Source organism: Protopterus annectens, chromosome 1.part1, assembly GCF_019279795.1.
Source record: "Protopterus annectens isolate FY-2018-M chromosome 1.part1, PAN1.0, whole genome shotgun sequence".
NCBI classification, from domain to species: domain Eukaryota; kingdom Metazoa; phylum Chordata; order Ceratodontiformes; family Protopteridae; genus Protopterus; species Protopterus annectens.
In genome coordinates this window covers 1,825,934,708-1,825,952,932 of record NC_056726.1, presented here as the reverse complement: position 1 = coordinate 1,825,952,932, position 18,225 = coordinate 1,825,934,708, and the positions used below count along the sequence as shown (strand labels likewise).

General features: G+C 40.3%; 1 protein-coding gene across 1 annotated transcript in view; it reads left to right on the top strand.

Annotated features, from left to right (window-relative positions):
* CSF3R (colony stimulating factor 3 receptor) overlaps positions 1 to 18,225 on the top strand; it is a 556,874-nt gene that overhangs the window by 235,617 nt on the left and 303,032 nt on the right. Inside the window, exon 7 of the mRNA XM_044089705.1 lies at positions 5,453 to 5,609. Within this exon, the coding sequence (XP_043945640.1) occupies positions 5,453 to 5,609 (157 nt within the window). The remainder of the gene's footprint in view (positions 1 to 5,452; positions 5,610 to 18,225) is intronic.

Sequence of the window (18,225 nt, the reverse complement as noted above, 5' to 3'; positions counted from 1 at the left end):
ATTAAAACAACGCATTTATGAACATACCTATAACATTCGTAAAAATAATTTTAATAATGCCCTAGCAAAACACATAGCTGAGAATATGAATCATTCATTTCTCTTTTTTATTTTTAGAACAAGTAGTCCCTGACAAGAGAGGTGGTCCTTGGTCTTTAAAATTAGAAGAAAAAGAGCTATGGTGGCAATTACGTTTAGGTTCATTTAATTTTCCTGGACTGAATGATACCTGTAATGTAAAATGCTTATTGAATTTGAAAGCTTTGGATAGATAGATAGATTAACTCAGAACTGCATTTAGAATGTTTAACAATTATGGTAAAAAAAGTTTTCATTTACCTTTAATTTTGTATAGAGGAAGTGATGTCAATATTATGAATAGTATTTAAATGCTTTTTCCACTTTTAAATTTGTATCTGATGAAGTTTGAATATTTTGTCAAACAAAAGCGCTTATATAAACTTTTATCAAGTGGACAGCCTATGTCTTTTTTTTTATTTTTACAGTTTGTTTCTTTTGTTTTATTTTGATTCACTATAAACTCATTTCACTGAATTTCAATTTACCCTCAAAAAATCGCTGAAAGCTCAAATCCCTGAAAACTCATTTGAATGTAAGTAGTGTTGGGCAAATAAAACGTATGTGCCCTTTTCCCCACTGTACTATGATCCTGGAGTTAGTATATGTTGATGGGGGGTGTGGGGGTTACAGCTACTTATCTTTTATATTTATGAATCTCATTTCACTGAAAGCTAACAATATAAAACCAAAAGTAGTTGGGGGGGCTGTGCCCCCCACACCCCCTAACTATATATACTCCAGGATCACACTACAGTGGGGAAAAGGGCATATACGTTTTATTTGCCCAACACTACTTACATTCATTGAAATGTGATTCAGTGAAATGAGTTTTCAGTGATTTGAGCTTTCAGCAATTTGGTGTGAGTGTTTTGAAATTCACTGAAATGAGTTTTCAGTGAATCAAAGTAGACATTATATATATATATATATATATATATATATATATATATATATATATATATATGATTAGGTGCCTTGTTTCTCCTTCTAGTCAAATCTTACTTGTAGTTGTGTCTCATCACTTGTTCAGACCTCATTGTAAGCACTAAATAAGCTACAAATTACTACAGCACTCAACTTTCCTCACTTGTCTAGAGGAAAACAGTTTTTAGTACTTAATAAATAAGCACCTATCCATGCATGTCTAAGGGAAAGCTCCCGGTGTTTTCTCCTGTCTACCTGATGAATCTGGGCATCTTGGGGCAATGCAGCAATTGCCTCATGTACACAGACAACCCTCTCCTCCTACCACCCAACACTACAACCTGTGAGGGATGCACTTATATAGCCAAACTGGAAGCAAAGCTCTCTTCACCCAAGACTGGACTAGACAGTCAAGAGGAGAAGGAAAACACTTGCACCACACCACAATCATCACATAGTCCCTCATAACCTACACCACAAAAACACGCACATAGAAACATAAAACACACACCTACATTCGCAGAATAATCTACCCAAGCAACAGGGACCTCCAAAGCAGAAACACAAGCAACCTCCATTCCCCCAACACAACCCAAATGACACATAGCCCACAAACTCAGTGTGCCACTCATCCACAGCCCATAAGGCATGACAACGTACCCAACACTCTAGTCATAGGTGACTCTATAGTCAGGCACACTGATGTTCCACTCACCAGGCTAAACAAGGAGAAAGTTACTGTCAGCTGCCTGTCAGGTGCCAAGATCTGCCACATAATGCACATAGTCAAGTCACTCCACAACAAGTACAAATATGACTCTGTCATTGTCCATGTTGGTGTGAATGACCTGAGATGTACCTCCCTGGACTACATGAAAAGAGACATGGAGGAGCTGCCTGATCTTGTAGCCCAGGCAGGTATGACCCTAGCCCTGAGTAGCATCCTGCCATCCACCCGAATGATACCACAGTACAAGGACAAAATGATTGACTTCAACAATTGGCTAAGCTTCTGGTGTCATTCTAAGAGGATCCAGTATCTGCTTGCCTGGGATGACATGATCCACAAACCACGATGCTTTGCCAGATGTGGCCTGCACCTGTCACCCTTGGGATTCTGGATACTGGATAAGGCTCTTGCCACCCTATAGTGCCTTCTTAGGCAAGGTTCAAATGACAAATTCACCACCATAACAGGTACAAGCAAGCAAAATCTGAGGGTAATGCTACTTAATGCTAGAAGTCTAAACCTCAAAATGCACTCACTCGAGGCACTCTTTAAAATGGAGAACATCGGCATCTGTGCAGTGACAGAGACCTGGTTCAAGGCTCCAGAGAGCACCCCTGCATTACCAGGCTATAATTCATACCACACCTTTCGGCCACCTAACCTGGACTGAAAGACTAAAGGCAGAGGTGTGTCCATATTCATTAAGAATATCCACACCTCCAGGCTAGTTGCTCAGCATAATGCATCTGAAATTATACAAGTGCAACTAACTCTGGGCAAGACCACAATCCAAATTGTAGCTTGCTACAGATCCCCCACCATGCCCCAGGATTCCCACTCCTCATTTCTTGATATGCTGGAAAATATTAGGGTACAACCTAACACCCTAATAATGGGCGATTTCAACTACCCCACCATTAACTGGGAAAACTACCGCCTTGGATCAACTTATCCACACCCCCACTAGGGGCAGCAATATCCTAAACCTGGTCATTACCAACATGGGCATCCGATGTTCCACACCAGATGTCAATTCCTCGTTGGTCAGATCCGATCACAAGCTAATCACTCTAGACATCCACATCCCACCCCCAACCCCCCATTAGGGAAACCACCATAAAAAATTTCTCCAAAGCCAACTTCACGGTTCTTGAGACAGAAGTGGTAAACTTAACGACACCCATGCTGATGGACAATAGAGGTACAACTGCTGAATCCTATACAAATGCACTTTATAAGCACTTACACGTGTGCATGGATCGTGCAGTCCCTAACAGAACCAAGATGCTATCCTCCAAAAAAAGGAAGCCAATCTGGTGGTCCCCTGCCATAAACAAACTCTACAACAGAAGAAAGAAACTGTTGCAAAAAAAGAGTAAAATCCCATGATTGGAGGAACTCCATGGTCAGCCTCAGTAAGAAGCTGAGATCCCTCATAAAATCCTCCAAAGCTAGTTACGAAAACAAAATTACCACTGATTCTAAAGACAACCACAAAGCATTCTATAGCTATGTCAAGAATCTCAATGGCAACACTCAGATCTGCTCTGAGTTACAGCACAATGGCACTAAATATACAGAACCGACTGATATTGCCAACATCCTGGCAGATAGGTTCAGTGCTAACTTTACCCCTCTCTCACCCCCTAAAGGGCCCATCTCTATACCGGAAGAATGCAAAGTTCCTGTAATCGTGGCTGCACAGGTAAAAAAACACACTCTCCAAAGCCAAGAACACAGCATCCATAGGACCTGACAACATCAAGGTTGTGTTCTACATGAACTACAGAATGAACTGGCACCCCAATTAAGTACCATGTTCAATCATAGCTTCACCTCAGGCTTTTTGCCCACTGAATGGCACACAGCAAAGCTTATCCCACTTCACAAAGGGGGAGCCACCACAGACTCTGGGAGCTACCCATTAGCCTGACAAGCCTGGTCTTATAAACAATGACACTGGTAATCTCCAAACTCTGGACCCTACCCAGTTCAGGTTTGTAAAAGGCAGATCATCTCTCCTAAACCTGATAGACTTCTTTGAAGCAGTCGCCAAAGCCATAGATGAGGTTAAGGTGGTTCACACAGCCTATCTAGATCTCGCCAAGGCTTTCAACACCATCCCCCACTCTGGAATTATAGATAGACTCACTAAACTAGGTATAAATCCCTATGACACAAGATAGGTTGCCAACTGGCTCACTGACAGAATCCACACTGTGAAAGTAGCAGACTCTAAATCCAACTTCAGACCAGTGACAAGTGAAGTACCACAGGGTTCAGTCCTAGGTCCTTTCCTGTTTGGTATCTACTTCTCTGAAGTACAGGCTAACACAGAAGGTCTTTGGCTAAAAAGTTTGCAGATGACTGCAAATTAGGAGCCATAATCAGAACTGACAATGTGGACATCCTACAAAAGTCCTCACTGAGACAGATGCCTGGTATCAAAGCCATGGCCTCAAGCTCAATGCCAAAAAGTGCCCATGAACTACCACATAGGCGGTAGTCTACTTAACACTGAAAGTGTGATAAGAGACCTTGGGACACAGGTGAACAGTAGTCTCTCCTTTGATAATCACATCACCACAGTAGTCAGGAAATCCTTCTACTTGGCACACCTCATCACAAAAGGTTTCTCATCCAAGAAAATAGAGGTCATTGTTCCCCTCTATTCATCACTCATTAGACCCATTATTGAGTACAATGCCCCTTTTGGTATGTACCTCACAAGACATCTACAACAACTGGAAAGGCTGCAGAAATACCTCACAAAGAGGATTACTGGCCTCAAACAGATGCCCTACGCAGACCGTCTCAAAAAACTCCAGCTTTACTCTGTTGCATATCGCCTACTCAGAGGTGATCTCTGCCTAACATACAAAGCTATGTCAAACCCAGAGCTGTTTGACATGCTCCACTTAAAGAAATCCCAATCCCTCCGAGCTACATGCTCTAGGAACCTAAACCTTGTCACCACAATAAAGAGAACATGCTGGAGGGATATATTCCTGTCCCAGAGACTTCCCATACTCTGGAACAAACTACCTATCTGTATCAAACAAAGCTCCTCATTAGCACTCTTCAAGAAAAATCTTGATGATTGGATGGGAGATAGGAAATTCACCCCGGGCATCACTTCTGTGGTTCTGCTCGACAGGGGCACAGGAAAATAATTTTCTTGTGTGGCAAAAGCCAGGGTACCATTTGGCTAGGCTTATATAGGCCCTAGGGCCAATAGCCTAGTATCTACCTATGAACCTATGAACAATGGGGTAAAATAAATGGCTATCAGTACATATTTGACATTTAAGGGGGGGATTATTTTCCATCCATATTATCAGGGATTGCTGACCTTGTATACTCCTAATCATTATGTCTTTACTTGGCTATTCTCTTCATAAATTCTTTGATAAAGTCATAAAATATGGAACATTTCACTTTAGCTGCATTTAAATGTCTTTTGTCTTTGTAGATTGACAGTCTGCAGTAAAATATGAGATTTACATTTATAATGTCTTAAACATCTTTCATTGAATGTTACATCTCTGTCAAACTATCATCAAACACAGTTAATGCAAAAATATCAGTAGTAAAGAGTGATGGTTTTGCCCTCACATTTACGAGGTGTGATATGTTAACATAAATATTATGCTAATTAACTACCTGGGACAAGAGGAACTGAGAGGTCCCTGTGTTAACTTAAATTATCTATTGCAGGCCGAATCCAGTACTGCTGAGACATTCCCAGCAATTGAGTTGTGTGGTCTGCACAGTGGAATGAAGTATCTTGTCCAGACCCGGTGCATAAAAAAGTCAGGATTGGGATACTGGAGCGAATGGAGCACTGAGAAGAATGTTACAGTCCTTGAAAAAGGTAGGCTAACAAACATTCCTGTGAAAGAGCTAGCAGGCTAAAACCATATTTAATACCTCAGTACCTATTAATGAGTTTCTTATACAACGATCAGTTGGGGATGATGTCTGCTTAATAAATAGAGAATGATTATCTTTGTGAAGCCATAGTATATATGTGGATACAATTCCGTTTATTTTTTTGAGCTAAAACGTGTTTTGCTAATTACAGTGGATAAGTGAATGGGTCCTATTATATGTCAATGTTTTTTATGTTCAGTTGTTTAAAACAATAAGGGAACTAGCATGTTTTCCTGGTAATTGTCTGAAGCACTATTTTTAGTTATATACTTCTGTAGTTTTTAACTCAGAATAGTTATGCAATGAATTTTTAAAACATAACATTGTGAAATATGAATGGTTCAAAGTACTGTATAAAGAAACCATGTGACATTGCTGACAGTTTCTGGTAAAGTGGGATGTAAAATTCATATTAAGCAATCCTGTCCTAAATGACATAAAATCTGCAACCACTACTACCGCCTGCTTTGGAGCAGTGTCAAAAAAAGGAATTTCATGAATTCCCAGACAAAAGCTATGGGCTGTCATTTATGTCAGGGACTGTTAAAATATGTCTTTTGTTAAATGAATGAACATCCTTAGTACAGAAACAATAAACAATGTATGGTTACTTTATCTCCATGTTCCACTCCACACACTCACAGAAACAAAAACACAGAGAACAATACTAAACCATATATTCATTCATTCATTCTTTCTTACTCACTCACTCTCTGGCTATTCACTTAATCCACTCCAGGGATATGGGGAAGTCAGGACATCATCTCAATTTAGGACAAAGGAACCAGTTCATAAAAGGGCAACAACCAATCATGGGATACATAAACACTCACTTTTTCTCTCTCAGCACACAAGCATGTGTATACACACACACACACACACACACACACACACACACACACACACACACACACACACACTTTTACAAGCAATTTGGAAGAACACCAGCTCTCCTGTGACATACCTGTGAAAAAAAACAGAATACCTGGAAAAAATCCACAGGATTCCAAGCAGGAATTGCAGATGCCACACAGAAGTCATTCCAGCCAAGAGACAACTTACTAAATACTATAATACTGTAGCAGCTAATTGCAACAAGTGTGGGTTTGAGAATACACATCTGATGTTGGAATTGCAGGTTTGAAAATTGAGGGTTTGAGTATGCACATTTGCGTTGGAATTGTGGGCTTGAGTATGCACATGTTATACTAGAATTGTGTGTTTGAGTATGTATACCTTATGTATATCTTATGCCGTAATTGTGGGTTTAGATATACACATGTTATACTGGAACTGTAGGTTTGAGTATGCCCATCTTGCACCAGAATTGTGGGTTTGAGTAAGAATGTTATGCTGGAGTTGAGTGTTTGAGTATGCACATCTTACACCAGAATTGTGGGCTTGAGTATGCACTTGTTATACTGGAATTGTGTGTTTGTGTATACACATCTTATGCCATAGTTGTAGGCTTGAATGTGCACATGTTATACTGGAATTGTAGGTTTGAGTATGCACATCTTATGCTGGAATTGTGGGTTTGAATATGCACATCTTGCGCTGAAATTGTGGGTTTGAGTAGGCTCATATTGTGCTAGAATTCATAAAGATTTATCTATTTCATGAAGACTAGGCAATGTAATTAAAAATCTGAAGCATTCAGACAGGTGGACACTGAAGCAATATGCCAAACTGTAGGAACAGGTGAAACACATAATGCCAGTGATTAACTATGATAGCCAGTAGCTCATTGCAGAGTACCCAAAGATCCTACAGTATAGCACTGCCCCTGTTGTGAAAGTATGCAATTTGTAATACACAGTGTGTCCAAGTGCGGAGCTGTCCCTGCTGATGAAAGGAGCACAAGTCAGAAAAACACTCCAAATGTTAGTGCTTTCATTTTTTTTTTTACCAAGAGTTCATCATTATTTGTGACCCTGCTGTGATATCATGGAACTCATAACACACCATGCATCCAAGTGCAGTGCTGTCCATGCTGTGATAGCATGTAACTCATAACACACAGTGCATCCAAGTCCAGTGCTGTCCATGCTGTGATAGCATGTAACTCATAATACACAGTGCATCCAAGTGTAGTGCTGTCCATGCTGAGATATCATGGAACTCATAACACACCGTGCATACAAGTGCAGTGTTGTCCATGCTGTGATAGCATGTAACTCATAACACACAGTGCATCCAAGTGTAGTGCTGTCCATGCTGTGATAGCATGCAACTCATAACACACAGTGTGTTCAAATACAGCAATAAACCTGCTGTTATATCATGTAACTCATAACACAGTGCATCCAAGTGCAGAGCTGTCCATGTTGTGATAGCATGTAACTCATAACACAGAGAGTACAGGTACAGTGCTAAACCTGCTGTTATATCATGTAACTCATAACACACAGTGCATCCAAGGGCAGAGCTGTCCATGTTGTGATAACATGTAACTCATAACACACAGTGTGTTCAAATACAGCGCTAAACCTGCTGTTATATCATGTAACTCATAACACAGTGCATCCAAGTGCACAGCTGTCCATGTTGTGATAGCATGTAACTCATAACACAGAGAGTACAGGTACAGCTCTAAACCTGCTGTTATATCATGTAACTCATAACACACAGTGCATCCAAGGGCAGATCTGTCCATGTTGTGATAGCATGTAGATTGAGCCTGCCTGAGCTGCATCAGTGGAGCCTGAAGGAGACTGAGCTAGGAAAGAAAAATCAAGAAAAAAGGATGGTGAATGGAGGGAGAAAAAGAAAGAAAGAAAGAAAGAAAGAAAGAAAGAAAGAAAGAAAGAAAGAAAGAGGTAAACACATGAAGATGGTAATGATAAGGACAAAAGGAGGTAAGAGGTGATAAGAGGGGGCAGAGAGTATGCTCAGTTATAGCAGTCAGTTGTGGATTGAGAAGAGGTCTGTCAGCAGCAAAGCTGAATGTGGATGTCAGAGCCATGGTGTAGAGGGATAATGCCCTTACTATAGCCTAGGTGACCCAATGCCAATTAACAGCACAGGTGTCTGAAGCACTGGCAGGGAGGACAGACATGCATCTGTTGGGAGGGGGGAATGAGCATGGGGAAACAAAGCAACTGGAGCTTCCTTGTGGAGGCCAGAAAGCCAGTCTTGGACTGTTTTTTATAAGGTGGATGGAAGAGCTTGCTGACATTAGCATGATGCAGAATTGTGGAACAATATGACACTGTTCCCCCATTGCATACACCATCAGGGTGTTACTTGAACATGCTGGGTTTGGGTAAACTGGGTAGGCTAAAAAAAGTAGAACCCCCATAGCAGCAGCAAGGTGTGTGGTCTCAGATGCCTTACAGTTCCGTGCCATCCCCGTCCCAATCAGAAAGAAAGTGAGAGGGTGTTTAAAGGAGGGGTAGGTGGACAGAGGCACCATGATGCAGGTAGATAGTCTGCGCCACAAGCAGAATAAAGACTGAAAAAAGCAAAGCTGAGTGTGGCCATGGATACTGCCCAAAGATGGGATGGTATATCTGATTTATCTCAGGGAAGGGGGATAAGGACATAGTAGAAGGGAATTGATATTATGACATGTAATCTTTGGATGGATACTTAACTGACTGAAATGAGCTAGGATAATCAGAAGGTGCAGAAGAGAGTAAGAAGAAATAGCTCAATGGCACAAAACAAAACTGAAGATATAAGAAACAACTTTTTAGAAAAAATACTGACTGGAATTACTGCTGAGCTGATTTTCAAAAAAAGTCATTTTACCTGAAAAAATGCCAGGGGGTATCCTGGAATGATTCAGTATTTGGAAAAATTCAGGTTATCACAGTCTTTATAGACAGCTTCCCCTTTGTGCATTAGGGAAGAAGCCCTTGTCCCTTATTTTCTGCTGGAACAAACTTATAATCAAAATAAGTTGCTCCAAGCTAAAGTTGGTTAGATAACTGTTAAGTTCTAAACCTAAATAAGGTAACAGAATTTGACTGGAGGTAATGGTCTAAAACAGGCAAAGTTCAGATAGTGTCTGTGTGTGTAAATGCATGGGAGCATGTGTGTGTGTGTGTGTGTGTGTGTAAGTGTGAAACAGTTTCACTTTACAAAGTTCTGCATTTCTACAACAATAGGTTGCTTCTTCTCTACAGTTTCCCAAATTTCAAATTATTTTTGCATCTTTTATAGAAAAACAATTAAAGGTTTTGGACAACATTTCACACTTTATATCTGTACTACATCTTCACTGAAAAAAATAGTGAAGGCTTTGTACAGCTTTTGACAATTCACATTTTTGCTGTATCTTCACTGAAAACACAGGTTTTATAGAACTTTTCAGTGCTTGTAATCTGCTTACTGCTGAGTAATGAAATCAAAACCAGTTAGTGAAATGTTAACTTTACAGGAGAAAAGGTGTTAATTCAAGTGGTATTAAACATATTTTGTTTACTAGGCTAAGTAAGTTTTATCCTAGAGGATGGTGTATGTGCTGCTATATGTTATTTTGGGGGTAATTCTGAATATTGTTTTGCTTCATTTGCAACAGTTATTCTCTCTTTACCTGTCTGTAAAATGATGGAAATCAAGCCTGAAATGTACTGTGATAACTGAAAAAGGTTTATGTCCCTAAATTCATAGATTATGCCGTCAAGTTTACCATCTACTGAGCTACAAAAACAGTTGCTTTTTTTCCATACATGTATATACATATGTAAAGACATACACATATATATAACTAAATATCTGTCTATCTATATACACATTTCCACTGAATCAACTATTCAGTGTAGTAAAAACATTTCAACAGTAACTGTACTATTTTGTATATAAAAGGGCCAGTAATATAAAAATCCTTGGAAAGTTAAAAGTGATTTAACAAGCTCATACAATGAGTATCTTCAAACAGTGTAAGTATATTTGTGAAGAAGAATCTTTTAGTCTAAAAAAAAACATAATGAATTCTACAATCTACCCACAGAAATGGAATTGCAGTACTAAATGGGTACGTTATTTAGCCAGATGTTCAGAATGTCCAGCCTTCTATGTTGGTAAGACTGAGTGCATGCTCAGAAAGTGCATTTACAAGCTTATCCCTGATATACACAAAGTGAATTCCAACAACACCCTATGGAGACACGTACTTCATTGTAGACTATTCAAAAAATTTTCTGTTATCCTTAGATAAAATAGATTTAAATCCTCAATGAGGTTGTGGGAAATCACTATGGAGTACAAAGATTTAGTTTGGCAAATAAAACTGAATGCTGCATTTCCACCAGGCATTAATGACTGTATTTCTATCCTGTCTTTATTAAAGTGATCTTCTTCTTCTTCTTTTGGCTTTTCCCGGTTAGGGGTCACCACACCGGATCACCTTGTCTGCTCATGATTGGCAGTGGAGTTTTACGGTGTTGAGTTGCCAGCCCAGTGCCCAACCTTCCACAGAAGGCACACACACACACGCATGCACTCACACCTAGGGCCAGTTTAGAGTGTTTAATCCACCTACAGCATGTCTTTGGGATGTGGGAGGAAACCGGAGCACTCAGAGGAAACCCACATGACCACAGGGAGGTCATGCAGACTCCACACAGAAGGCACCCCAGCCGAGGATCGAACCGGAGAACCGCTTGCTGTGAGGCGGCAATCCTAACCGCTGCACCACCATGGCCATTGGGGTATAGACACATAAATATATATTTAAATGTTTGTACTGCTTATAATTTTAATTTTTGTTTAGAATTTTAGGAAACAACTTTATAATGAATGAGCATATTAACACATGTACAGTTTCACTCTTTTAGTAAATGGTCTATTTTTTAGTATTTAAAAATGTGTATTTATTAACAAATCCTTTAGTATTTTATATTTAGTATACTACAGTTTAATCAACAAAGAATGTTTCAATCAAATGAATGCGTGACTACGTACTTGTCACATGATGGGGTACATGGGTTTTAAATTCATGCTTTAGAAACAACTTTCTCAGTTCAAAAGAAGTCTCTGGTTTGATAACAATAGGATGAAAGGGATTTATTCTTTATATATTGTTGCTAAACTGTTTGAGACGTGTTCTGTGACCATTGTCCTTTAACAACTGTTTGGTTGGAGCCCTGATTATTTTTTGGAGTACTCCCGGTCTACACTACTGTGCAAAATGAATGTTTGCCTATTCTTTTTTTTTTTTTACAGTGAACTTAAGTTCTTGTTTACTGTACTAATGTAAAACTGAAACAGAAAAAAAATCTTTTTTGCAGAGGGAGGCAAACCCCCCGGATTCCTAACACCATACCAACTCTGAGATCGCACATAAAGTGGAAAAAAGGGCAACTTCCATTAACCCACTGAATGCAATTTCACACTACCCATTTCCTTGAGAAGAAAATAACAACTTTCTTCTTCTTTTTTTCTTTATTGATGATAAGTAAAGAATAACTTGCCAGTGTGCCCACAGCAAACATATTTTTCCAGCTAAAGATAATCAGTTAAAAGCACCAGTACTGGATTTCTACTGGTAAGGGAATTAGGCAACATTGATGACAAAAATAAGGAAATTCAGCAGTCTGCAACCCTAATCATTCATTCTGCACTCCAGAAACACTTTCCATTGACTTCAAACATTGAAATGGTACCCTGAAACCTAAACAATGTTAGTGAAAAACACTGAAAGATTCACTACACTGCTAAAACTATTCAGAATGAAAATGGCCGATAAAATGCACACATCAAACAAACTTCAATGTAATGTAAAAACTACAAATTTGACCATGTGCGTACCAATGAAACAAATGGTAAAACAAAGGGTGGTGGGTAGGTGAAATATATGTATGGATGTATGCAAATTGATAATTAAAGTTTATTAGAAACAAGAGCAATATCAAATGTGAATAGACGTCCACAGAAATATGCCTACTCAAGCAATAAGGTCTGCAGAAAAATAACTTAATAAAGAAAACAAACAAGAGCTGCAAACTAAAAATATGTAAAAAAAGAACTGCTAGTAATACCCCAGCTAGACAGAGAGATAGATGTGTGTGTGTGTGTGTGTGTGTGTGTGTGTGTGTGTGTGTGTGTGTGTGTGTGTGTGTGTGTGTGTGCGCGCATGTGTGTGAATATGTGCACTTGTGTGTGCGCGTGTGCATGTGTGAGTGAATGTGTGTGTGTGTGTGTGTGTGTGTGTGTGTGTGTGTGTGTGTGTGAATATGTGCACTTAGTAATACCCCAGCTAGACAGAGAGATAGATATGTGTGCGTCTGTGTGTGTGTGTGTGTGTGTGTGTGTGTGTGTGTGTGTGTGTGTGTGTGTGTGTGTGCGCGCGCATGTGTCTGAATATGTGTACTTGTGTGTGCGCGTGTGCATGTGAGAGTGAACGTGTGTGTGTGTTTGCGTGTGCGCATGTGTGTGAATATGTGTAATTGTGTGTGCGTGTGTGCATGTGTGAGTGAATGTGTGTGTGTGTGTGTGTGTGTGTGTGTGTGTGTGCGCGCGTGTGTGAATATGTGCACTTGTGTGTGCATGTGTGCATGTATGAGTGAATGTGTGTGTGTGTGTATGTGTGTGTGTGTGTGTGTGTGTGTGTGTGTGCACATGTGTGTGAATATGTGCACATGTGTGTGAGTGTGTATGTGTGTGTGTTTGTGTGTGTATGTGCGCATGTGTGTGAATATGTGTACTTGTGTGTGCGCATGTGCATGTATGAATGAAAGTGTGTGTGTGTGTGTGTGTGTGTGTGTGTGTGTGTGTGTGTGTGTGTGTGTGTGCACGCGCGCGCACAAACGCATGTATATATGACTACACACACAAACACACACACACATTTTATATATATATATATATATATATATATATATATATATATATATATATATTATAGGTTCATAGGTTCATACTAGGCTATCTGCCCTAGGGCATTTATAAGCCTAGCCAGAATGTGTTTGGCTTTCGCCACCCATTTTAAATTTATTTTGCTATGCCCTTTTTCGAGGTTAGTATACTGTGCCTCTGTCTAACAGTGACACAGAAGTGATACCCGGGGTAAACCTACGATCTCCCATCCACTCATCAAGATTCCTCTTGAAGAGAGTCAATGAGGGACTCTGCCTAACCTGGACTGGGATTTTATTCCAGAGCGAAGGGAGCCTCTGGGTTATGAATCTGTCCCTCCAGCATGTCCTATTTATTTCAGTGCTGAGGTTCAAGTCTTTCGAGCGCATAGCTCAATGGGATTTGGATTTTCTGAGGTGCAGTGTGTCCATTAATTCCAGGTTGGACATGGCTTTATACGTTAGGCACAGATCGCCTCTGAACAGGTGGTATGCCACTGAGTAGAGCTGGAGTTTCTTTAACCGGGCAGCATATGGTATCTGTTTGAGCCCTTTGATCCTCTTGGTGAGGTACTTTAGGGGACTTTCCAGTTGCTGCAGTTGTCTGGTAAGGTACATCCCAAAAGGGGCATTGTACTCAATTATGGGCCTGATGAGGGATGAGTAAAGAGGCACGATGACCTCCCCTGATCTAGATGTGAATCCCTTCATGATTAGGTGGGCTATATAGAATGTTTTTCTAACCACTTTGGCCACGTGGTTGTCAAATGAGAGATTGCTATCAACTTGGGTCCCCAGGTCCCTTATTACTTCTTCTGTACTTAATGGATTACCACCTATGTGGTAATATGTGGGCACTTTGTTTTTGACAAAAGGGATGACTATACACTTTTTGGCATTTAGCTTGAGGCCATGGCTCTGGCACCAGTTGTCTGTTTCTATGAGGCCCTTTTGGAGGATGCTTGTGTTGGCTGGAGAGTCGATTATGGTGCCCAGTTTGCAGTCATCTGCGAACTTGGTCAGCCACAGTCCTTCCGTGTTGGCCTGTACCTCCGAGAAATATATACCGAACAAGAGAGGTCCCAGGACTGAGACTTGAGGGACACCACTTGTAACTGGTTTGGAGTCTGACATGGCTCCAGCAATTCTAACCATGTGGGTTCTGTCCTTGAGCCAGTTTGCAATCCATCTAGTGACACAGGGGTTTATATTTAAGCTAGTGAGCTTATCTATAATGCCCGAGTGGGGTATTGTATCGAAGGCTTTTGCGAGGTCCAGGTAGGCTGTGTGGACCACCTTCCCCTCATCAATGGCCTTGGTGACTGTTTCAAAGAAATCAACCAGGTTTAAGAGGCAGGATCTGCCCTTAACAAAGCCGAACTGGGTAGGATCCAGTGTCTGTAGGTCCCCAATATCTTTATTTATGAGGTCCATGATGATCCTTTCCATAGCTTTGCAGACCAAGCTAGTCAGGCTTATGGGGCAATAGTTTCCAGGATCCGTTGAGGCACCACCTTTATGGAGAGGGACCACTGTTGCTATACGCCACTCTTTGGGCACATATCCTGTAGTAAGGCTGAGATTGAACAGTAGTTTTATGTTTGGGTTTAGCTCTTCTTGGAGTTCATGTAGGATGCAGCCCGGGACACCGTCTGGTCCCATTGATGCTGTGTTATTTGCTTTGGAGAGGGCGGCTCTTACCTGAGCATCTGAGATGTCAGGGGGGCAGCACTCTGCTGGGATAGATATTTGCCCTTTTGGTGGGGATGGGGGGGAGAAGTTTGCACTGAACCTGTCAGCTAGGATGTTGGCAATGTCTGTGGGTTCAGTGTATTTTTTGTCATTTTGGACTAATTCTGAGCATATCTGGGAATTACCACCCAGGTTCCTAACATAACTAAAGAAAGCCTTGTGATTATCCTTAGTGTCCTGTGCAATTTTTCTCTCGAAGCTGGCCTTAGACAATTTTATGAGTGCCCGTAGTTTTTTGCTAATACTGATCAGTGATGCCTTCCCTTTTTGGGATTTTGCTCTATCATTTAGTAGCCACCAACCTGGAGGTGTGGGTATCTTTGATGAATATCGATACTCCCCCTCCTTTTGTGGTTCAGTCCAAGTTTTGGGGCCGAAAAGCATGGCATGAGGTATAACCTGGTAGTGCTGGGGTGCTCTCGGGAGCCCTGAACCAGGTTTCTGTTACTGCACAGATATCGATGTTCTCCATGCTAAGGAGAGTTTGAAAAGTGCATCTTGAGGTTTAGACTTCTGGCGTTGAGTAGCATTACTCTTAGTTTCTTATCCCTTGTGATACCTATGGAGGTGGGTTTGTCTTTTGAGCCTTGCCTAAAAAAGGCACTATGGGGGTCGCAAGAGCCTTTGCCAATATCATATATATATATATATATATATATATATATATATATATATTATTTTGAAGGATATCAATAACTAGCTTCTCACGGCAAATGAGATTTATTCCCTAATCATCTTAGAAGGTGCGTTTCTGTCACTTTTTTTTCTATTATTGATATTTAGTTTTAGCATTTGGTTCCATGATCTGGTATTTTCAGGCTTGCTAGTTGTTGCTGAAGCACCTACTAAGGGGAGAAAATGCTGAGAGAAGAAAAGGAGCCACTTTTGTGATTTTAAGTATTTTCTTCTGATTTTTTGTTAAGTTTTACTGCTTTGCCGCCTACTTTTTTTATATCTGTAACAGTAACAGTACTTGGAACACATCTAGAGCCTGTTGACTGCATTTCCTGTGTTGCACTTAATTTAAAATAGTTTTTTTCTCTAAAAACTGCATTTTACCTGATTTTGGCCTACCACTCAAGTGTGGGGTCATTTATTGTGCTGTTGTGATTATTTTGCTGTTTGTGTATCTCTGCTACCTTTAAACTACAACAAAAAGAAAAAAAAAATCTTGCTTTTTTCCCACTTTCTGAAAGTTAAGAAAGTTCAGTTACAGATTTGCTGTTCTGAACTGTTTGGAAGTTTCTAGAAGGCCAGTGCTTGCTTGGGCTAAAGGGAAGTTTATGTGTTCACCAGTGGGAGTGGTTAACACTGAACAGCCTGCCTGTCCCTGGAGGAGTGGTTACTACCTAGAAGCTGTAGTTTTATTGGCCATTTTGGGTCAGTTCTAAACTCCTTGATCTGTCTCTCTTAAAACCAGGCTGCCTCATGGTTTTGCCATCTTTTCAGGCTTGCTAGTTGTTGATGAAGCACCTACCAAGGGGAGAAAATGCTGAGAGAAGAAAAGGAGCCACTTTTGTGATTTTACGTATTTTCTTCTGATTTTTTGTTAAGTTTTACTGCTTTGCCGCCTACTTTTTGGCATTTTCCGGTTTGCTAAAGTTTATATCTGTAACAGTAACAGTACATGGAACATATCTAGAGCCTGTTTACTGCATTTCCTGTGTTGCACTTAATTTAAAATCTTTTTTTCTCTAAAAACTGCATTTTACCTGGTTTTGGCCCAGCTCAAGTGTGGGGTCATTTATTGCACTGTTGTGATTATTTTGCAGCTTGTGTATCTCTGCTACCTTTAAACTACAACAAAAAGAAAAAAAAAATCTTGCTTTTTTCCCACTTTCTGAAAGTTAAGAAAGTTCAGTTACAGATTTGCTGTTCTGAACTGTATGGAAGTTTCTAGAAGGCCAGTGCTTGCTTGGGCTAAAGGGATGTCTCTATGTTCACCAGTGGGAGTGGTTACCACTGAACAGCCTGCCTGTCCCTGGAGGAGTGGTTACTACCTAGAAGCTGTAGTTTTATTGGCCATTTTGGGTCAATTCTAAACTCCTTGATCTGTCTCTCTTAAAACCAGGCTGCCTCATGGTTTTGGCATCTTTTCAGGCTTGCTAGTTGTTCTTGAAGCACCTACCAAGGGGAGAAAATGCTGAGAGAAGAAAAGGAGCCACTTTTGCGATTTTAAGTATTTTCTTCTGATTTTTTGTTAAGTTTTACTGCTTTGCCGCCTACTTTTTGGCATTTTCCGGTTTGCTAAAGTTTATATCTGTAACAGTAACAGTACTTGGAACACATCTAGAGCCTGTTTACTGCATTTCCTGTGTTGCACTTAATTTAAAATCATTTTTTTCTCTAAAAACTGCATTTTACCTGATTTTGGCCTAGCACTCAAGTGTGGGGTCATTTATTGCACTGTTGTGATTATTTTGCGGCTTGTGTATCTCTGCTACCTTTAAACTACAACAAAAAGAAAAAAAATCTTGCTTTTTTCCCACTTTCTGAAAGTTAAGAAAGTTCAGTTGTAAATTTGCTGTTCTGAACTGTATGGAAGTTTCTAGAAGGCCAGTGCTTGCTTGGACTAAAGGGAAGTCTCTATGTTCACCAGTGGGAGTGGTTACCACTGAACAGCCTGCCTGTCCCTGGAGGAGTGGTTACTACCTAGAAGCTGTAGTTTTATTGGCCATTTTGGGTCAATTCTAAACTCCTTGATCTCTCTCTCTTAAAACCCTACAACTCTCTTTTTGCGCGGTTTTGCACACTGAGCAACGTCGGGCAGCGCCGCCTAAACAGGTTTAAACTATTTCAGGCTCCACAAAGTCTGCTCTTCACTTTTTCCCTTAGAACTGTTCAAACTCTCAAAGTAATCACTCTATTTTCTTTCTAAAGCCCTACACTTGCTCAGCTCTTATAAGGAAATACTAACTAACTAAAGCCCTACACCCTCCTTGACTTCTCATAAGTATTAGACTCCTGATTGGTCCTTCCTGATCAAGTGAAAAATCAGTTCCC